Here is a 22,974-nt window from a genome sequence, read left to right on the forward strand (position 1 = left end):
TCTATTACACATCTTTTAACATTCTCTAAATTTCTTTCTCCACCGCTTTTTTGCATGCTAATTGTACAGGCCTAACCTTTGCACCATTCTTTCCCAACTTAATCTTATGAACAAACTTATTCAAACATCCAACATGATCCTGAACTACTTTGGGTGCCCACCCCTCTATTTCACTATTGTTATTCTATTCAATACGTTCACCACTCTCACCTATTCCCTTCACAGATTGTACATCTATGTGATTGCATTCATTATACACTTGTTCATCTCGATTGGGATCTAATTTTATCCCCCAACTGTGCTTGACATATCCATGACAGCAAGTTTCCACCTACATCTGTGACATACACTTTGGACTTAACCATCTTCTCTTTGAAACTCACTTCATTATTAGGTTTTCCAATAATAACAATGGGGTTTTAACCATAGGCATTGGCTTTGACATTAGCCTCTTTCAATGTGCAGTTTGTAAGTTATCCTGCCAAGACCTCTAATCTGCCCCACAGTTCACTAACATTCTAATTCCAGTCCCACTTATCCCAATAATGGCTATGGGCTTCCTGACTTTGATTTCATTCGTTGTGGAGACAGCATGAATCACTTGTATGATGTTGAACCCTTCACACACTTCAACATCATCCATTTCACCACTCCAAAACTTACAACATCTAGAAATGTGTCCCCTTCTACCACGTTGTCTACATTCCACAAAACTGGCCATACACTTTGTCTCTGGCGAAATGATTGATATTGCCACATCTGTAGCATCCACCACCTCCTCTTGGATTGCGCCCCCTAAATGTTCCTCTATGTTCTTGAAACCTTGACGTTCCTCCTCCGTTGTATGTTTGAAGTCCTCTTCCACCGAAACTGAATTCTTCAGCACTCTTCTTATTGAGAGCTATAACCCTCCCTATAGCCCTGTCTGTGTTTTGAAGAGCATGGTGCTGTGAGCAGCGCGATGCGCGGGTCCAAGAAAGGGATAGCTACACGGCAGGGCTCCTGATCCCAGCTACCCCTACCCTAGAAGCAGTGCTCCAGCTCCTACACCATCCATCTGTCTATCTCCGACACTGCTGGAGATGACGCGTACCATGTGACTGGCCGCCACCTGCTAGAGTTTTACCCCGTGAAGGCTCCCCCCATGCACACAAGACCCCTAGGGAGCCCCCTTTTTGTCTCCCTTTCCCTACTCCTTGATTCACAGTGGGTCCTTGGAGACTTTGCCCGCAGGCTGGCCCCCGCGGCACGCAGATTGTATCCATGATGTTGGAATATGGATCGAGTAGAATAAACTACACGTGAATTCCCCGCCCATCCCCCCTGGACTCGAGCTTAAGGGAGACACAATCCTTTGGCCTGGAAGAAGGCACCAAATCCTGGAAGCCGAAACGTCCTAGGGTCCAGCCTTACACCTGCTGGCCCCTACCATATCTCTGGGTATCTTTTTTTCCCCGACGTAGACCAAGGGTTGGTCACCTATAGTTAATAGACGAATATCTAAATATACAGGACTTGCCTCGACTATGTAAGGACAAGAACCTCTCAGTCTAATGTGTGCTTGCACTATAAATTAGTGCCTACTATACCTGCTCCTGTTTCACTGCAGTCTATTTTTATGTTACACTTCACCAAATTGTTGTTAATGAACTGTTGTCTAGGTTCTTTTATTTTTATTTCTGCTTTCATGCTTTTCAGTCTACAACTCCTGTGTTTTGACAAAGTATGATTACATGTGAACAGCTTGTATTTTTTTTGCATATTAACTATTGTAAAACACATTCCAGATACATGCTTCTAAATGCTATCTGTTTGTCCTCGGAAGTATCAAGATGCCCTACCTTGATTGTAGTCGGCCTGATATCATCAGCGTAATGTAATAAATTTGCACTACGTAAAGCTCCTTTTCTGCCAGTACTGTGCTTCTATGTACGAATGAATGTGCCTATAGCCTTTACCTAATGGGGTCATTTAGACTCTGTCAAAAATATGGATCAGTGGTGATCTCTGTAAACTCCACAACTACTTTTTCTTAAACAATGGCATATAGAACCATGAGTATGCTATAACTATTGTTTGGCGGCTACCTACCTCGGTTTGCCAGGGACTCACCAGACCGTGCCTTCATCAGCTGCAGGCCAGGCAATGGTCAATCCTCGTCACCAGTATTATATTCCAAGTAAATGTCCACACAACTGGATGGGTTGATGAAGCTTTATTCAGGAACTCGGGTAAGGCTGCAGCTCACTGCCTTTGGCCAGCACTTCAACTCATTCAGTTCCTACAATAACATTCTAATGTCTCTACATTCTAATAGTTACCAAGGGAAGTGTTCTATGCAGAATGGTATGAAATCACAGAAGCACTGGTAACTTGAACTATGTACAGTGAAGACTATTTACAATTTATGTATTTATTGTTTCTTTGTTAGGCGCGTATACAATAAGAAAATACAGTTTCAAAGCGCCTACAGGGCAGGCAGGGAGCAAGGGTGGGAAATACATTAAAAACACAATATTTAATAGCAGGGGGGGGGGGTAGAAGGTACGGACCTACCATGCCTTGTGAGTATTCAGAATGTGCGAGTGCAGCAAGGAAGAGGGAAGTACTGGGTTACATCGGCGTACACCTGACAATTCCTCATAACCCATATTTTCAGTAAACTATCAAGGGCCCTTGCCCTATTTAACCCAAAACCTCTAAGCCTCAGTGGAAGGACTCATAAGGCCAGGAACAATAGCTAGCGTGTGATGTAACAGATACCAACGGTGCACAGAACCCTCCTACACTGATAACCAAGGCAGGGAGAGATGCTTGCTACCGTGGTACCGTCCTCGACTCCAGAGACAAGAAATACCAAGCGGTTCATCACAGCCGGTGAGTCAGAGGGAGAACGAATACTAAACTAAACTGAACTGTGTTGAGCAAAGATTGCAAATGGCAACATAATGCGAATCAAAGAACAAAGACTTTGTGTGTTACAGAACTATTAGAAAACCCAGGGAGAGACCAGCTGCAGAGTGGTCCGCCACCATGTGGGCACTCATTCGAAAGACTCTGGCCGGTCTCCTTTTGTTGAATTACTGATACCAGAAAGCCCTAGGAGAGGCTGATGTAAGAGGTCGAAGTGGCCATACAAGGGTCGAGTAAAAAGCGCTTGTACAGTCGAAAGTCTTTGACACACTGGGGATACCAAGTGAACTGTGTTTGTGGCAAATGTGATCCCTACAGAGGGATACCTGCGAACTAGGGTGGTCAGTAACACCCCGAGAACATTGAAGTCCGTGAAGCCTGACTGGGGGCTGAAACCCGGACTTAAGTAGGAAAAGAAGATAAGAGGTCTAACCAGCCAAGGCAAGTGTGAACCCGATGGAGGGATGCCGAAAGAAAGCTAGGGGGAGGGAACCCTGCTTTTCTAATGAGATGTTACAATCATGTACTGTGTTAGAACGATGAGCATGAGCCCAACAGAGGGATGTCTACAGTGAATTGATGGTCTGAGCCCGATGGAGGGATGTCATCGTAACCAAGAGGAAAGCTAAGGGAAGTAAATCCTGCATTGTGTGGAACAAAGTGAACTGTGGTACTGGCAAATGTAAACCCGGCTGAGGGATGCCTGTATAACGGGATGAGGAGCGATAAACCTGTGAACATTGTATTGACAAGAGTGAACCCGGCTGAGGGATGTCCACAGTGAAAGATTGTTTAAAAAGACATTGAGACTCGTGAATACAAGTGAAATATTCTGAGTAAAAGGCCGTACTGAACCTGACGGAGGCAGGCTAACATTTGAGAAGGGTCTGAACCCGGAAGAGGGGGATCCAAGGGTGAAGCGTCATCACCCAACGTACATACGGAAAGGAACTTTTGGTTTGTTATTTTGGACACATCAGGCCCTCGGCGGGAGGCAAGAGACCTTGTAGAAAAGAGACTTAACCACTGAAGGTCCTGATATTGCAGAAAACGTGGGGAAGGGAGACCCCAGCCATAACATTCTGACTTATCATTTATGAACTCTTCTTTCTTTTCTTGTGAACACGATCCCACATTCTTATGTAATTTAGCTGTAAGGATTGGCAATCGTTTTTCATTTTAGTATAGGCCCTTTTATTTGACAAAACGCCACTAGGACTGCCTTATTATTATTTGATTATAGTAGCTTGCTCCCATCTTAAATTTAGGTCTGGATTATACATTTTTCTCACCCATTTATACAGTTTAATAAACACCCTTGAACTGTGATCACCTGTGTCTGTCTTTACTGTTGCCACCATGAGTTCCTTACAGTAGTGAGTGCACATCCTATATCTTGCGGGGTCTAGTACAAGCTATATAGTGCTGGACTGGGTGAGGGGGGAGCAGTTAAGAAATCACAGGACAGTAGACGTCATAAGGTATTTTTATGTATGACATGAATACTTGTATTAACAACACCACCAAATCTGTACTGTACCCTGTTCATTAATTGCAAAGAGGCCAAATTAATGTTACCCTACTGTTAGGGAGAATTCTCTGTTTAGGCTGAATTTCCTAACCTAGTGAGTCCCCCAGCAGCTTTGCTGGATTTTTGGGGTTTATTTTTTTTCTCCTGCCAAGAGTGAGACTCTTTTACCCTCACTCTTGGACATGATTTGAGAGTGTTTCTTTGAATCTAGATGTGTTTAATGGGCTATGGGGTCTTTTACTCCAAAGGGTTTCATGTGTTTTGGTGATGTGTGTTACACAGCACCCTCCGTGCAGTAGCACAGGGGTGTCATAGTGACCCCCCAGTATAGACTCCATACCCTGGGACTGACTACTGTCTCCCAGGGCATGTAAAGTCACCATTGACTTTACTGGTCTTAAATTCTGACCAGAACCAGTACAAACCATCATATTGTGGACGTACTGGCTGGGGCAATTCGATTGCCCCAGGGTCTGTTAGTCGAGGGGGCACGTCTCCGTCCCCCCTGATCGAGTTTTGGCTGGTGGCAGTGGATACTACTTTTTATATTCAACCGCAAATATTTTCCTATGGGATTTCCCATTGTTTTAGGCTACTATCTTTATTTTATTGTTTACAGTAGCCTCGAACATACCGCCGGTTTATTTGATTAATATTAATTCTCCGGTTGGTATTTTTTGCCAAAACTTGATTCTAAAATGGCGTTTGTGTTCTCTTCTGTGACTCCAACCCAAGTCGAGCCCTTTGTTCCACTTTTTGGCGGGCTTCTCCACAGAAGCCCTCCAAAGTGGTGCCACTCTGTCTGGGGTACTTAGGAGGGGTGGAGGGGAATTTAGGCACCCTGGACTGAGTTGCCTAGGCAACTCAAGTCGCACTCCGTCCTGATTGGCTCAAGTGGTGAGCCGGCCGGCTCACCACTTAGCATGTTTGAGTGACAGCTAGGCTGAGTGAATGGGGGTTTGCTGCATAAAAGCAGGGCTTTGGGGACTGGAACTTCAGAAGTCGCCACAGGACCTAAGAATCCGACGAGGGAGAAGCTGAGCCGACATGCCACGACACCACCACCGGTGGAGCCCTGCTGGACTGCCTCACCACCTTTCCTAACGACAGAGGAGATCTCCCGCCGGAGAGTCTTCTTCCTTTGGTGGGGATAACCAGTTTCACCGTCTTTTCGCTTTCCCGACATATCTCGTGGCCGCCTTGCCCGTGCCAAGCACCATACCGGTTGCCAAGCAACCGGGATACCACGTTTTACCACGACCACGACTGCGAGACAAAGGTACCACCTTTAACCGGAAAACTCTGCGACTGGTTTCTGCCCTGGTAGTGCAACGCCCTTCATCTTTTCTCCAAGTCGAGATCTTCTCTTCCCCTGGACGACGACGCAACTTGCACCCACTACCAGGAACAACTGCCACCTCTGGAGGATCCTTCCCACTTAAGGTACCGTGTCCCGCCTGGCTTTCCTTGCTACCGACTGTACGGGGTAGATTTAGCCCCCGGCTTTCGAACCTGGGTTAGCCTGGGACACCTTGGCTAAACTTTTTTAAGCCTCTCTAAACGCTTTTCTGTACCCTCTGCAAGACTTTCTAAGCCTAGTGTAACTGTGTTATCTTGGGTGCGTTTGTGCTTTGCTCTCTAAGAGTGGGCCCAGCCTTTGGACTTCGGCCCACCAGTGACCTTTTGCTCTCTGGCTTGCTAAGTGTTCTGGAATCGTAGAGTGGTGTGCCTCTTCATATTCTGTCTTTTTCCCTCCCTTTTTCACAAACTTATTAGAGTGCAATCTAGTTAAGCGCTCACCTCTGTATGAAAATAAGTGGTGTCTTACTGTGATTTTCTAATAGGGAAAAAGGGGTGTATATATCATAATAGTAACTGTGTTTAGAATATTTTACAATAAGAGTGCTGGAGTGTTTCAACTGTGTGTTTTTAAATAAATAATGATATACTTTGATACCAAAGCTCTGGTCAGTGTTTGCTTGTATTATTGTGTCTGAGTACCTATTGAGTATACTTTGCATACTGCCTAACTCTTCTTGAGGGAAGTCCGACTGCTCAGCCACAGCTACCAGGTAAATCTGGGTGGTACAGACTGCTACCAAGTGGGTTTACTGCTAACACCTGTAGTCTTAAATCTTTTGCAGTGGTCCCTAAGGGAACTGCACAGGTTTCTGCCTAACACCTACCTAGTGTGGACAGTCGGTAGTGTAAGGGTGCAGAAGAAGGCAAACGGCATGCAGGTGGCACGTTGCTTTTAGTTTAGACTTTTATTGTTTTTATAAGAAAGGAAAAGGGTTTGGGGAAAGGCCTAACTATCCCTAACCTTTAAGAGGGGTTGCCCTGCCTCAACACTAAAATACTATGGACTCGGTCTGGATGTCCCTCAAACAATAATGGCCACCGTCCTGTGTCTATGTAACGCTCACCTGATTCCCACGGAGGCGCTGACCCAAACTGGACTGCTACAGTTGCTTCTATGACTATGATGAGGCGTAGAACTCGGAAGACGCTCTGGGCAGGACCTCCGAATATTGACTGCCTAGCTTGTAAGGTGAGTTTTCTGCAGGTGGAAGAAAAAGGGGTAATTACAAGCTGGTTGGATAAGTTCTCCCACCAATCTTCTGCTTTTCCCACTTCTTGGTTCTCGACTGGTCTCCACAAACTCTCACCTTTGGTTTAGTAAAGCCGAGCTCTCCATCCTGCTTCTGGTGCAGGGGCGCGTGGAATCCAGTTACGTCACTGGATGATTTCAGTGTTTAGGCTCAGTGTCCTTTTGTGGCTTGTAATAGTCCTTCAGGTGCCGAGGAGCTGTTGGCGACACCACCACTGCTGTGCAAGAAGAGGCTCGTGAGTATAGAAGATCTGAGGCCGCTTCTGAAGGAGCACCCTTTTATAATGTCCTTTTCTGTCTTTCAGGTGCCAAGATGCTGTGGGCGATGCCGCCGCTGTTGCATGTGCGGTGACACGTAAGTATAACTGAATTGTGGCCGTTTCCAAATGGGCGGCTCTGATAATGTCTTTTCCTTCCTTTCAGGTGCCGAAATGCTGAGGGCGATGCTGCCGCTGCTGCGCGTGAAGAAGCGCGTAAGTATAACTGAGTTGCGAACCCTTCGGCTCGGACACCACTAACAATGTCTTTTGTCTTCCAGGTGCTGGGATGCTGCCGAAGCGAAGGCCGCGGTGAACTCCGGTGTGATCACAGATGGATAAGGTAAGCGAGCGCAGCTGCGAGCGTGTTGCCCATTTTCTAACCTTATGTCTTTATTTGCAGGTTGTCGGAGACTGGACTCTTGTGGCTGAATTCTGGTGAGTAGATGTTCCTGTGCCTTTTCTTCATCCACAGGTTGCTGCTCGAGAAGCTGAGGGTGTGTCTGGACCTGGAATGCAGGAGCCGACTCGGTGAGTGTCCTGCTGCTGTTGCAGAGTAACGCGAAGCACGTGAATTCTATCAGGCGTGGTTTAAATAGTGGAGAAGTGCTTTGGTGCGTATTCTTCCTCCAGCCTCACCCAGGTAAGAAAAGAGTTCCAGTGTCAGAGGATTAGCATCAGCCCCACCCAGGTAAGAAAAGAGTTCCTGTAACAGAGGATTGGTCCCTCCCAGCCAGTGGCTGGGACTTCACCCAGCTTGGATTGTTCTAGGTGAGTATGCAGCATGGTCTGCCACAGGTAAGTCCACCCATTCACTACTGCACACTTTAAGAATATGAGCCCGGCGCCCATGGCGCCGAGACTGTGGTTCCTTATGAGCCTGGCGTCAGAGGCGCCCGGACATGGTCCAAAGGGCCCCTCTAGGGGTCTGCTGGAACCGGGGGTGTGGATGATGAGCCTGCTTCCGGGGACGCTGGGCCAGTCTTGGCTCCTCGGGAGTAGCGCTCATGACAGCCGGGGCCTATTTCCATCCATTACACTCTCAATGTAACTAAAAAGAAAAGTGGGTGTCTTCTTGATTCCAGAAGGAGACCTCTCCCGTTCTGGATGCAGACACCAAAGTGCCGTTCTTCTGTAAAAGGAATGTAGACAGTTCAATGTTCATAAACCTGGTCAACTTAAATATAACCCAGTTCCCTGCTCTCCTGGGGGAGCTCTTCCTGGGTTCCTAGTTCTCCAGTCCATAGCACAAAACATGACCCTTCCTAGCCTCTTGTCAGGCCTGGTTCACTAACCTGCCAGACTTTACCGTAGACTTTTCCAGTAGTGTAACAAGTCTGGTTTACTCACCTGCCAGACTTGCTTTCCACAACTCTCGCTTCAAAGGTATCATTTGGGCTTCAGCCCACATATTATATTATAAATCTTCTTGATTGGAGGTGGGTCCTCGACCCTTATGTATTTCACTGGTGGGCTTTCATCTGGGTCCCCGACCCTGTTGATTTGGCTTGGCAGGATCCTTGTCCCTTAATTACCTAGTGTCCACTTGGACAGAGCTGGTATACTTCCCTGCCAGGTACTGTCCCACCTAGGTGCACTCCCAATGTTTGTTTGTGCTTGTTTGTCTCTTCTTCTATTCTTATCTGTAACTCTTGCATGTTTTTCTGCTTCGACCAGTTCGCAAAATATATTCCAAATTTTCTTCTCACCAACTTGTGCTCTTCAGGGTTGTTCTTAGTGCATTTAGAATGTTCATATCTACTTGCATGCGTTCCTTATTATACCTTCGTAATCTTTGTAGTGTTATTAAGTTTGTAAATCTTGTTTTATACTCTTTCACCCCTTGTGCTTTTCGGGATGTTCCTATCGGGTTTGTCAGGTTTGCAAAGTTCATTTTCACAAGCTTCCTTAGTTCTGTTGATGCCCCACGGACCGGTCTGCCCCTTTCCCTACGTTTGGGAACTCTCGGGGGGTCTCTGGTCTCTTCAGGAGTTGGAGCAAAGCTTCTCTGCTCCTGCTGCGATCAGTGTTCTCCTTCACGCGGCTCTGCATCTCCAGTGTCTCTCTCTATCTCCTTCGGCTGCCTGCGTCTCGATTTCTGGTCGCTTTTCGCTGGTCTGGCTTCCTGCGTCTCTGCCACTGATCAGGTCTGCCTCGCTCAGACCTCTCAGGTACTTGTGGCAGTCTGTGTCCCAGCCTTCAGTTTTCAGGTTCCTCCGAATGGGACCAGCGTATCCTTCCCTGCTCCTCCAGAGCTGGTTTGTCAACCAAGCAATGAGCCCTTTTTCCCTTTTTACCATCTGCTCTTCCCTTCCGCAGCTGTACTGCGTGTGTTGGTTTAGCTGGGGTCTTTAGCCTCCTAGTATCAGGTTTGGGAGAGTATCTCTCTTCCTTGTCCAAGTCCTTTTAAGTGTGTCCTCTATGTGAAAAACTGCAGGGTGTTTCACAACCTAGTCCAGAGGGATCCCGTACTTAGGTGGCCAGGGAAGTGCCATCGCTTTTGGATCCTGACCCTGGGAGTGGACTAGCGAGTGAGGATTACCTGGGTAGGGGGGGCCCTTGGGGGATTGGGGGAGACGCACCTGGTGGTGAGACATGGTATCCCCCTTTTTCCACACCCTTCTAACCCCTATCCCTACTTATTTTATGGGAAACTACAGCGCCAATAATTCCTCCCCACTTTATATTGACAACACTACTGAGCCGTGGAAAATGAAGAATAAGATCAGGCAGATTTCCTCTGACTTGCAATGGCTCTGTCCCTGTAATGAGGTCAGGCAGAGTCAGGCACGTAATCCTAACTATATACACCTGCCACTTTTTAACGCGCCCATTCAGGCGAATAAAAGGTGGTGCAAACAGGCACTCTCTGAGTGAGGCTGGGTACGAGAAGGAACAGCCCTTTCGGGGCTGATGCGAACCGGGCGATGGAAGTCGGAAGGCCCAGGGGCTGACCTGCAGTTATGAAGATAGAGAGCCAGGCGAAACTCCCACTTTTTCGGGAAGCCGTAAGAATTCCAAGACTGAATCCGAGTGAGCGGAAGAAAGAAACCTTCAAGGTACTTGAAAGTGTTGCCGGAGTTGGGGAGGAGCAGAGGAGACGTTGGAAACGGCCTTGACTGCTGCATGAAGAGCATTGATAAAAAGAAGACTGATTAACACAACCAGTGAGTTATCAAAGGCAACAAAAGTCTAGTTTGTGTTAAAAGCAAAAGTAATCTAACATGAAAGTTGAAGGTTGCGCCTGTGCCGATAAAACACGTAATGAAAAGGACAATTGCTGAATTGTAAAAGGAATGGATACAAAGTAAGAGTGGTCCTGCGAGGCACAATCGTACATTCGAAAGTCTCTGTGAAATGTTCTGAGTTGATTGGGAACCGAAGGCAAGAAAGTAACTGCGATTCCGAAAGAAAGTTGAATGAATAAAAAGCAAAGCATGTGAACTTTGAAAGAGGCCAAGAAGGCAAACCAAAGAAAGTAAACTCTAAATGTCAAGAAATATTGGTGTCACATATGCATTTTGGAAAAGGCCAAGTAGGTAAACCAAAGAGGATTAAGAAACTACAAGTACCAAGAGGCATTGGTGTTGTAAGAGGAGGAATATGGTGGATTGTAGAATTATTTCAAGTGAGGTCAAAGTGGTCATGCAGAGGCCTATGTAAAATCGTTGCAGTTTCGAAAGTCTTCGACAGTGAAAAGTCACCTAAGACGAAACATGGGGAAGGGAACCCCACAAAGAGAAAGACAGGCTTGAGCCCGGCAGAGGGAAGCCTGTGCAGAACAGTATGATAAAGTGAAAGACTGGCCCGAGCCCGACAGGGGGAAGCCTGTACAGAACTATGTGATAAATGAAGAAAATGAATGTGACAAGAGAGGCAGGGTCGAGCCCAGCAGAGAGAAGCCTCTGGCCAATTGTGGGAAAGTATAGGTCAAAAGCGGAACTGTATATATATTACTAGGCAGACGAGGCCTAAGGAAGTGATTGAGCTACCAGAAGCTTGAAGCCCAAGCCTGAACTGTTAAATTGTACAAGTAAGCCAACAGTGCGCAAGACTGAAAGAACTGTGCCATCCACCTATACTTTTTAGGAAGCTCTCTAGACCCTGTGGTGCTGAACGTGGGGAAGGGAGTTATTTAAGGCATTGTGACAATTCTTTTGAGACACTATTTTCCTTTTGTATTCCCTTAACACATTTGTCATTTTGAGAAGGAGGGCAAGGTTAGGATTTTTTTTGTATAGGCTTTTTTATTTTGACTCTACTAACTAGGACTGTTTGTTGGTTATTTAATGGTCGAGATTACTTCAATTCTACAGTTAGGACCAGTTAGGAATTCTACCAACCCAACCAAAATACCAAATAAAGGTTTTTGAAACTTGTATCCATTGTGTCTGTGTCTACTATTGATACCTTGCCTTTCTTACATCTACTAAACCATAACAAATAGTTGTGTGGGGGACGAGAGGGCTGGAGTGGGGGTTAAGGAAGGTGAGGACACCAAAGGGAAGGATATATGCTGCGTTCTCCAAGGACCATTGTCACCAATTCCATGAGAAATGTCCTCTCCCATGAGTGTTTTCCCCTCCCATGAGATCAATTTGCTGAGTACCACCCCCAGGGGGACATTCGGGTAGCAGCCCTACCTTCCTGGCCTCAAGGAAAGCGGCCTCCCCATGGAAGATGTGACAATACCCTGGGATTTGTCACAGTAGCCTCAGGTGGCGTGATGTGTGTGCTGATGTGAGCTAGAGGGGATATGGTTAGTGTGATGATGGGGGTAAACCGATCAGAGAGCACAGCGCGTAGAGCGCTTGCTTTGACATCCGTGCAGAGCCTGCCGACGCAGTTTTGAATTCTGGCAGAGCCAAACTCAGCCTTTCATCCTTCCGAGGTTGATAAATGAGCACCACACAACATAGGTAAGCAGCGCTAGATGCCTGAGGGTTTGTAGCGCTATATACAATGCAAAAAATAAAAGAAATCTCAAGTGGTCTCAGGGAACCCTCTATTCAGCACTGAAAGCTATTGAGGCAAGTTTGAATATGGGATAATTTTCTCCCATTCTCACTGTGTTGGATGGTTCATTCCAGCCTTTTGCTGCATATAGAGTCTATTGAGTTTAGAAGGTGTCAGGAGGTTTTCATCTGAAGATATGTAGGTCCTAATTGGGCAGTAGGGCTGAAAGAGAGGAAGCCTTTTTGAAGAGACAATGGTGTGCTTGGCAAAGGACTTCAAAAGGGATGTGGCGTTCAAAAAGTGCCCACTGCTGAGTCTTTTGCCTTGGTGTGATGTGATCATGCATTTTTACACCTAAGATTGATTTAGTAGCAACATTATGCATCACTCTTAGCTGGTGTATTTGGATTCTACGTAGTCTTACATAAATAAAATATTTTGTCTTGCTTGGGGTTACGTAAAGGTTATTAGTCATCACCCAGTCCTGGACCGCTAATAGGCAATTAGAAATATTGTCTTGGATTAGGTTGGTCTTTGTCAGAATTAAACCTATTTGTATGCCATCCACATAAAGGTGGAAGGAGGAGGAATAGCTAACGGTTTAATGGAACTGTTAAACAACTAGGGAGAGAAAGTCGATCCTTTGGCTGATGTAAGGGATGGAGTGTGTTTTATCTGAATTCCCTGACTTCTACTGTGATGATCCATTCCCTGAGGACAGAGGTCAATCATTTCAGGACTCTTCATGTAATGATCATAATAGGCTGGAGCCTATCAGCATTGTGTGGTCTATGGTATCACATGCTCCAGCCAGCTCCAGCAGGATCGATGAAGACGTGAATTTTTATCTAAGAACATTAGCATTTCTTCTCTCATAAAGATATGGGTGCTTCCGGTACTTCTGAAGGGTCTAACGCCTTACTGGTTGTCGTAGTAGAGGCCCTATTTGGTCATTTAGAACTGCCTCAGAGCACATTTTCTCATTATAAAGTAGTCCTTGACACATTGTTGCATCTGACTGTTACTTTCTTTTGGCCAGTACCAAGGGTTATATCCTAGGCAGTGGCCTGTAGCATGCAACTCTTCAGATATTTCGCACTGTGAATGCCATGATCCTTTACTATTGACTCAGCTGGCTAGAGCTGGCAAAATGTGTAGTTCAAAGCTTTTGCAGTACCAAAGGCTACATACCACTCCTCTATGCCATGGATGCTGCTATACGTTTGTTTGACCCTGTTAAAATCAAATGGTTACTTTGTCTTTAGTCTGATGTGCCTAGCAAGTAGATCACTACATTAATATATTGACCATTATTGTTACGTTGTGATGCAGGAAAAGTACAGAAGGGAGAGACTGTGCTTATACACGCGGGAGCCAGTGGCGTTGGCACGGCAGCGATTCAGCTGGCTCGATTGGCAGGAGCAATCCCGATAGTTACAGTGGGTGTCAAAGAAAAACTTCAGATGACTGCAAAGCTCGGGGCAGCCGCTGGCTTTAACTACAAGGAGGAGGATTTTAGTGAAAAGGTTTTGGAATTCACGAACGGTAAGTAGCTTGTTGAATATTCCATTGTTGCATATGTTAATGGTTTGCACATGTTAAACAGCAAAGCATACTGAGCTACTAATCATTTTCATGAATTACATTCATTGTAACCATGTTTACACATGATACTTAAAAAAACTAACTTTCTATATATATATACTTTTGTTTGTTCCATAAAAGGTAAAGTATCTATGATGCAACATATTTCAATGTTTTATGTTTTATTGCCGATACTAACGGAAGTATCCAAGAAACAGGGTGTTTACTCTTGAGCCATTAGGAAGGTTTCTAAATAACATTGTGTGGGGAATCCCGAGATGTTGTCACTTCTCCCAAAAGGGGAGCCCCTTCCCGTGAGGTCAGGGTGGTGATGCTGCTGCCCAGTAGTCCTCCTGGGGTTGGTACTCAGCGGAAGGATCTCATGGAGAGACTCCCCCCCCCCCCTCCCCCTCTGGAGATCAGGGAGAACATCTCAGGAGAACGGGGTATGGCCACTCCAGTCCAACACCTCTTGACACCCCCCACCATATATACCCCAACACTATAATAATAAATACTTTATTGTGATACAATCCAAGAATTGGATTTTACACAACTCATACATTTTTATACACATTTCAAAACAAACAAATCATACATATCAACTCATTAAATTCTATATAGAAAATATACATAAAATACATAAAATCCATACAGTCGCATAACAGCAACCTAAATAGTAGGAAAAATAGTAGGAAAATTGCACAGTCGTGAGAGTGCCCTATAGCAAGTAGGTAAGAATAATGTAGATAAAATCCTTACTGGAGCAAGGGCCTTATCTGATTCCATACCCTAAAAAGAGCTAGCTGTAGACTTAAGGCAACTGGGTTCAGACATCCATACCAGAAAACTTCATCTTTTATCGCCTCATAATTATGAACCCATTTTTCATAAGCGTTCATATATATCGAATCAAGTTTTGGGCAAAGTGTTAAGACGTGACGAGTTGTTTCAAGTACTCCAGATACCTGACAGATTCTACAGGTCCTGGACTCTCTGGGCATTTTTAGCCTTGGCCCGATGGTCGTGAGAACCGGTAGCTGGTTCGTTCTCAATTGCAAAAGAAATTGTCTAACTTCGGGCGCCGGGGATAATAATAGGTACATTTGGGGTCTTAGATATCTATGGGTGACATGGGAGACTGCCTCATAGCCTTTAAGTGTAGTTAGGTGATATGTGTTCATGCACCAGTCCCACTTATTTAACTTATCTTGGAATGATCTTTTCTGGTGTTTAAATGGTAAATGTTTTAGCTTTTCATGAGGCCAGTCAATCTCCACAAACAATGATTAATTCAAATCTTTATATGAGCCACCCCTAGGATGTTTTTCAAGGTCATAACTTTGTCCTGCCAACTTAAGCAATTTACATCGAGGATTTGCTAAGGCTTTCAGGTAGAAGGAACCTCGTGCTCGCAGTGCCATACCTCTCAGGGAAATTAGTCCCAGTTCCAATCTCAGGTATTGCACTGAGCAAGAGGGTCCCAAGCCAAAGACACTGCGCCAATAATGGCCCTCTAGTGTATTTAACCACGTCAAGTCTTGCATTGCTAAGGCCTCTAAGCCATATAGTACTGCAGGGACAAAGCACTGCTGGTACAGTTTCAAAATACCAGCCATACTAAAACCCGCAGTCCCCTTTGCAAATCTGCAGGCCTGGAGGGTGAGCAATTTAGCTTTCCTTTTTTTATTTCTAATAATGGCTTCATAATCTGATAGCGCCTTGAAATCCAGCCCCAAATATGGGTATTGCTCCACCATAGCAATAGTTCCCAGATTGGTATCAACGCCAGACCGCCTTGGCCCTTTTCTTGCAATAGCCATTATTTTTGTTTTTTCCAGGTTTATGACCAATCCAAGTTGTCCTGAGTAAACCTGAAGTTCATTAAGTAGGTTCTTAATACCGGATATCGTACGGTCAAATAGGATCAGGTCGTCTGCATATAGCATTCCCGTAATAGGAGTTTCCTTCAATTTCGGTGGACAAATACCCCAACACTATACTCAACCCATTTACGTGTATTGCAGTCAATGTGACATCAACTGAGATAAGGAAGAGCTTAGACTACCCAGTGGAGATGTGTATGGGAAAGACTGAGATGAGGTGGAGGCACAGAGTAGTGCAGAGTGCTCCGCGGAACTCAAATGAATGTTCTGTTCATTCATGTCAAACTGTTTCAACAACTAACACAAAAAAGGAAAAAGGACTGAATACCTTGTCAAACAGGCTGACAAGCTGTCTCAGGAGGAACAGAGAGGAGAGTAACTGTTTGTTGCAGGAAATTCAAGCACCCGCTGACCCGGACTCTTTCAAGCAGTAAGATGTGTCTCTGTGGGATCCGACATCGGAAGACCTTGCAAAGAACTGACGAGTCATTAACCCAACTTCAGAGAAGAAGTGGACCGCGTGGTCTGAAACGGATAGGCATACTGCAGGGAGGCAAACTGTGCAGAGCCGCCGTAATGAAGGAGAAGTCAGCGGGAGTCGTGAGAGAGCGAGACAAGAGAACCACAAACCGCGGTGATGGCCTATCGAAGGGGAAGCCCGCAGTAGCCACAAGAGAACTGAGCAAGGAGGAAGCCAACCTTGAGACTGGCCAGAGCCTGAGAAGAAGAACCCAAAAGGTACGGGAGTGAATGGGCTGGCTGGTGGGGGCAGAAGAGGGTCTTGGCAATTGCAGAGGGGCACCAAGAAAGAAAACCTACAAATCTGGGGCAACATTAAATTCCCCCCTTACAGACAATATCCCAGAGTCCAAAAAGCAGATATTTTATAATTAAGGGGAATGCTGAAAACCCCCTCCTAAAGAAAGAGAACCAAGAAAGAGGCATCCACAATCTTCCTTGTGGCAGTACTTGGCAGGTGAATAAACCAAGTCTGCCCATCACGAGAAGCAGAGAAATACGGGTCTGGGACCTGCGCTTAACACCAGTGAGACTTGTGTATTGTTTTCCTCGGGGCCTGGCTTGACAGGAGAGTGAACCAAGTTGACCCAAAACCAAGTGAAACCAAGTGAAACCAAGTGAAAGAAAGACCAGGGGAAGGGAGTCATTCTCCTGGTAACCCATATCCCAGAGGAAGGGAGTCATTCCCCTCTGGTGCTGTGCACTGCAGACATTAAAGAAAGGCCAGTGGAAGGGAATCATGCTCCCCCTGGTGGTGTTGAACTGTGCAACCAAGTGGAAAGAGACCAGGGGAAGGGAGTCATTCCCCCCTGGTTATATCGAACTCTGAAAGCCAAGATACCAGGAGAAGGGAGTCATTCTCCTGGTAACCAAGACCAGATGAAGGAGTAATTCCCCCTGGTTGTGTTGAACTTTATCCCCAGTCCAGAAGAAGGGAGTTTAGTTTTAAGTTTAAGTATTGATTTACACAGACATTCTGACAGAACCCTTAGTGTTTTAGTTGGTTGGGGCAGGGAAATCCCTCTCAGAGATAGGGAGAGTTAGTTTTTCTCTTTATTTTCCTGACTAATAAAAGTATATAGCAATCACCATGCCCCCTGTGTATCAGTGTACATCTTCTGTGCCCTTACAGTTGTCATAATGAAGTACACCGGTTTCTTATTTAAATAGATAAATACAGTTGGAATAAAAAAAAATTATATGTCTGTATTTATTTCAAAAATGGGGACCGGATTCAGGATTCCAACACACAGCGGTATGTAACCATGATTAACTGGAACAATTCATACACACATACATGGGATGTAGGTGCTCCCATTTCCTTCTGCCCCCACCTCCCAAATCTAATGCGAGTTAGACCGGAGTGTTCTTTTCGCAGGAATGGCAGGGCAGACTGGGTGTTGAGTAGTAATGCAGAATGAATTGACACGCTTGTATATACTGATCACTATATACCAGAGACATAGAATCCCATAACTCCTGAAATGTGATGAAGGCAAAATAGAAATGTTAACATTTTGAAAATGTTATCCTGAAAATCAAACATTCCCGTTTAGCAAGGCCTCTGGGTTAGCCTGTTTGGCATGAGACAGACTGATATAAGCATATGAATCCATTAACCTATAGAGAAACATAATGTTCCTAGATTTCTTATGATTAATTACCACCCTGGGGTTAGGGTGTTGTGATGAGTGCTTGGGAAAACACAATCAGCCAAATTAATATCCATGTCAGAATAGGGTATTTATTTGGGTTTCACAGAAAGGATGCGTGGGTGTGATAAAGAACTTCTTTTTAGGGACCAAAGTAATAAGTACATTAACTACCATCTCAGTGTTACACCTCCCTAGTGTGAGAAACCTGAGGGTATTCTCACATCTACTCCCCTGGGATCCTCTGTTCAGGTGGCCAGGGAAGGGCCATTGCTTTTGGATCCGAACCTGGCGGCGGGCAAGCGAGGGAGGACTACCTGAGTGGAGGGTCCTTGGGGATTGGAGAGAGGATACCTGATGGCGAGACATGGTAACCCCCTCTTCCCTGACAATAACCTACCCTCCCCTCCTTTAGTCTTTATGGTCTATTATCAGGCTTATTCTCTTGACCCTTACAAAAAACCCTTTAGTACTGAGACGAAGAGGAGGCAACTAGGAATAATGCAGATTACCCATAACAAAACCCAGTTTGGTACTGTGACGAAGAGGAGAGGATCAGAGGCCTCTAGCTATCAGTCAGGTACGTCACTTTAATAGGTACAGGCAAGATAAGGCAATTAAGGGTGATTTGAATCACCTGCAGCCCATTGATAATCAGGGAGTGTATAAAAGGTGGGAGCAAAGGAAAAGGAAGAAGCAAGGAGCAGGACTGTGAGCAGCAGGAGACTCGTAAGCAGAGGCAGCCATCGGAGTCTAGGAAGAGCCAAGACGCCGGCAAGAAACCCAGAGAACTTGTGGAACCCAGAGGAGCTGGGCAGTGTATTTTCCCAGAGGCCGGGAACCTTCCAGGTGTGGAACTGACAGCAGGAGCTGCTGGTGAGTGTGGAGCCCTGAGGACTAGGGCCGTGTGTGAATGCCAGTGACAGAGGTGCTGGCAAAAGTGTTAGCGAGAACGAAAGAGAGTAAAGGCGTCCAGCGAGCTAGTGAGGCTCGCCTCCGTGACCATCCCTGCTTCCTGAGAGAGAAAGAGAGAGAGAGAGAGAGAGAGAGAGAGAGAGGAGGAAGCCGCAGGAACCATGGGAATCACATACAAAGTAAATAGGAGTGTCGGAGGAACACTCCAAAGGTCCAGAAGCCGCTAACAAACTTCAGTGGGTAACGAACTGGAATGCAATAGTGAAAAAGCATATATCGAATGCCGCAGTAAATGGAAACAATATATTGAATGAAATAATGCTGAATGAACATTTATTGAATACCAAATTAAACAGAAGCAATACATTGAATGAAAGTATTACGGCAATCTTTGAATAATGAGCCACCATTTAGAAACCTGAATAATGAATGTCAGAAAGAATCTGCGACTGACTAACGTTGAATGTGGCGAATACTTTGGCAAGAAGGGTTGAGGTAGCCTACCCAAGTGAAATTGAATACTGCTACTTTCTTGCTAAAGGGACGCCTCAAGAAATATTTGAACTTGTAAACCATTGAACGTTAGCTGGGGAAAACCCATGGTTGCGTGACCTGTGATGGGTAGACCGTAAAGTCTGACAGCTGCGCCTAGACCATTGGGTTTCCATGTGGCAACTTTGTTAACATCAAGTTACAATCAAGGCAATTAGCTTCTGGTTGCATGACCAGTGATGGGTGGACCGTGCGGTCCGACAACTGCGCCTAGACAACAGGCCACAAAAGGGTTGACAAGTGGCGAGAGGTGTCAAGTGGTGTTACTAACCAAAGAAGGGGTTACATGGACCCTATGGTTTTCTGAGAATTTGTGAAGCAACTATTATGAGAGTGACCCTTGGGGAAATGGATCCATGAGAGGTAAAGCCTGAAGAATCTTTGTCTTGGGGAAGGGAGTCCAGAGACAACAGTGTTGAAGTGTTGTATGAACCTTTCGCTATTGCAATTGAAACTGGGGGAAGGGAAACCCCTAATGTTAGTTTTGATGTGAACTGTTCTATTTACGAGTCTAGAGTTGCTGCAGTCCTGGTTGAAAGGAAGTCATATTGGAACTGTGTTAAACGTTAATTGGAGAACTTTAACTACATGGAAATCTGAATTGCTATTCTTTTCACATTTTTGGCTTTGGAACATGGATTTTGGTTGAGAATTACCCCACTAGTTTTGATATAGTTGCAAGGACAGCATAGGGTTTTGACACAGACAGGGTTTTGCCTTTGGACTGCCTGACACAGGGCCTCATTACAACCTTGGCGGAGGACCATGGTGCTATTTGCACCATGGCCATGCCGCTAAGGTTGCAATTCCGCCATGGTGGATGGCGGAATTACCGCCCCATTCCAAGGTGAGTGGGGCGGTAATTCCCCATTCACCAATGGCCCCTTCCCCATTCCCATGTTTGCCCCATAGGGCATAATGGGAATGGGGAAAGGCGATAATTACGGCACCGTAAATTACGGTGCCGTAATTATCGCCAAGGTCCCTTTGCGGCATGGCTTTTAACGCCTGCAAAAAGCAGGCGTTAAACAGCCATCCTGCAAAGGGATCCTTGTAATCAGGCATTAAGGGTCGGCGCCATTTACGGCGCCGTAAACCCCTTAACGCCTGAGTCGGAATGAGGCCGACAGACTTTCCTTTGTTTAGGTAGGCAGGGAAATTCTGCCGTAGTATAGGGCCAGTTAGGTGTCACACCATCCTGAATCTTAATAAAGTTGTTGAAACTACAGTTACGTTTCCTGTGCCATCTCTCTTGGTTCTGTGTCTGTCTCACACTAGTCATCCCATCTATAAGGCAGATTAGTTCAGCGGCAACGTGCGCGCCTTGGAAGCAAGACGACATGAAGCAACATAGGTTCGATCACCGGGTCCGCGCTTAGAAACCTCTGGGTATTTAAGCGCAATATAAATACGCAACTAAGACAAAAAAAAATTACGCAACTAGAAAACAAACAATTCCTGTAACAGCGCCTTGATCCCCGCGGGCTGTGTGAGCGCTTTAAAAATGTAAATAAAATAAATATAAGGCTGGACCATGTCTTCGTTCATGATGAGTTAACTGGAGAAAACACACAGTCACTCTCCAAGTTCTCTTTCCTGGTATGGGGCTGGGTCTGCCAATAAATATATTTCTAGGGTACCCAGGCCCCTCTCTAGACATTCCTTCTGTCAATGGGGTTCATGAGTTGCTACTAGCATCTCTCCATCTGCCCAGAATTGGCAGAGGGTCTTTTCAATTATGTACTAAAATATACATGTGTGTATCCCCAACAAACAGTTTCTTTTGCTGTGGGTCTCTCTCCGTTGTATTTTTAGACAACTCCGATGTCCTCTTGATCTCAGGTGGATTACGCTTTGCTGATCTCAGGTAGGATAACTCCTTTCAGGTATTGTAGACACTCATGGTGCAGTTTCAAGCTTTGTTATTGCAGATTCTCTGCGTTACCCAGAGTGAGGTGGCCAAGGAGAGTCTCTAGGTGATGTATGCAGTTCTTCCCCATCCCCGTTTCCCAGGGCCTGCTCATGCTACTAAATCTAATCATACTTCTTTTTTCACCAAGCTGGCACGCACACGTACCTGGGGGCCTGTCTAAGTTTTAGGTCTGTTCCTGGGGCTAGCTGTAGGTCGACCTCATCATCTCATCATAACCTCCTCCTCCTTCGACTTCTCTTAGACAATGGTTAGATTATTAGAGTGTTGTTGTCTTACTGGCTGACTCCCTCTCTGCTGGTACCTCCTTGTATGTTCCCACTGCTGTTCTACCTTTTCTTCAACTTTTCCTCTACTCCTCCAACTACAGACCTTTCATCTGATCTCATTCCCCCTTCCTTCAGATGTTTTGTCCCCCTTTCTCTCTCAATTGCTCTTTCACTCTCTCTCCCGTGACCTCTTATTCTCTATCCCCCCCTGATTTTCGTTTACCAACTTTTTCTCCCTTCTTCTTGATCGCCACCTCTTTCACTTTACTGTGCTCTCCTCCCTCCTCCTCAGTTTTTGACACATCAACCTCTTCTCCTTTCTCTTCCTTCTTTTGCTTAATGGTCACCTCATCCAACCTTTCATCTCTCCGTTATTCCTGATCCTCCATTCACTCTGCACTTCTACTTCCCTTTGCTTCTTCTGCTCTCTGCCCCTTCACCTCTTCCTGCACCTCCAACTCTTTCTAAACTTCTGCCTCCTCCTGCACCTCCATATTATTCTACACCCCATCTCTTCCTGTACTTTCAGCTCTTTCTGTATTTCCACCTCCTTCTGCAGATCTGCGATCTCTGTACTCCTGTGCCACTCTGTTATTACATCACCCCACACTGCTTGCCTTCTCCCACAAGTTTATATAGTTCCTTGATCCCTCTCCCTAGGCCTGTCTTCCTCAAGAGTTTGCAGCTCGGGTTTGTCATACCATGGGCATCCATCATTTGAACAGACCAAGCCAGAATTGGGATTTTAAGAACCTTTATTCTTGCTTTTTTAAGAGCAGGACTTGGGCAGAGCTCCAACCAGTCCCATCAATTCCAGGATTTCCTTTTCGAAATTCGGGTTCTTCCCTGACACTGCTTGCTTGTCCCAAAAGCCACATCCTGAATCTCCTGTGAATGTTAGACTATGACCATCTCTGATCCTTCTTGTAGTATTTTTTACAATGCAACGTCTCAGCCAACCTGTAAAAACAGTAGGAACGTTCTTCTGGGTGAGTAGAGAGCAGACCAGGTTTTTACATCCCAGTTACTCCTGGGGAATTTTGAGAGGGCCTTATCACTTCCCTTCACTAGCATTATAATTTCTACCTTGATATATGCTCTCTAATGGTATTCTGGTCCTGGTCCTCATGGACCCCCACACAACACGCTTGTTTCTCCTCCTGCCCCAGGTTCTAATCCTCCTGCCTTTGGCAATGCTTGCCCTCTCATTCCTTTCTGTGCTATCTATGAAGTAACTCGCTGGTGCAGAACACCTCCTGCTTTCAATCCTCCTCCTGCTGTTTCTTTCCTACCATCTCCTGATGTCATCTCCTGCCTCCTCCTGCTAGTCTCCACACCTGAACTCCACATCTGATCTTCCCACACTTCATAGACCACGGGTATGCATTTCTTTATCCAC

General features: G+C 45.6%; 1 protein-coding gene across 2 annotated transcripts in view; it reads left to right on the plus strand.

The window, feature by feature from the left end:
• Positions 1 to 22,974, plus strand: part of TP53I3 (tumor protein p53 inducible protein 3) — a 207,928-nt gene that overhangs the window by 161,169 nt on the left and 23,785 nt on the right. For both annotated transcript variants that reach the window (XM_069605866.1, XM_069605867.1), the window contains one exon: positions 13,601 to 13,813. In XM_069605866.1, coding sequence (XP_069461967.1) covers positions 13,601 to 13,813 — 213 coding nt within the window. The remainder of the gene's footprint in view (positions 1 to 13,600; positions 13,814 to 22,974) is intronic.

The sequence above is a fragment of the Ambystoma mexicanum genome, chromosome 4p (genome assembly GCF_040938575.1).
Source record: "Ambystoma mexicanum isolate Mex_15411 chromosome 4p, UKY_AmexF1_1, whole genome shotgun sequence".
Lineage (NCBI taxonomy): Eukaryota > Metazoa > Chordata > Amphibia > Caudata > Ambystomatidae > Ambystoma > Ambystoma mexicanum.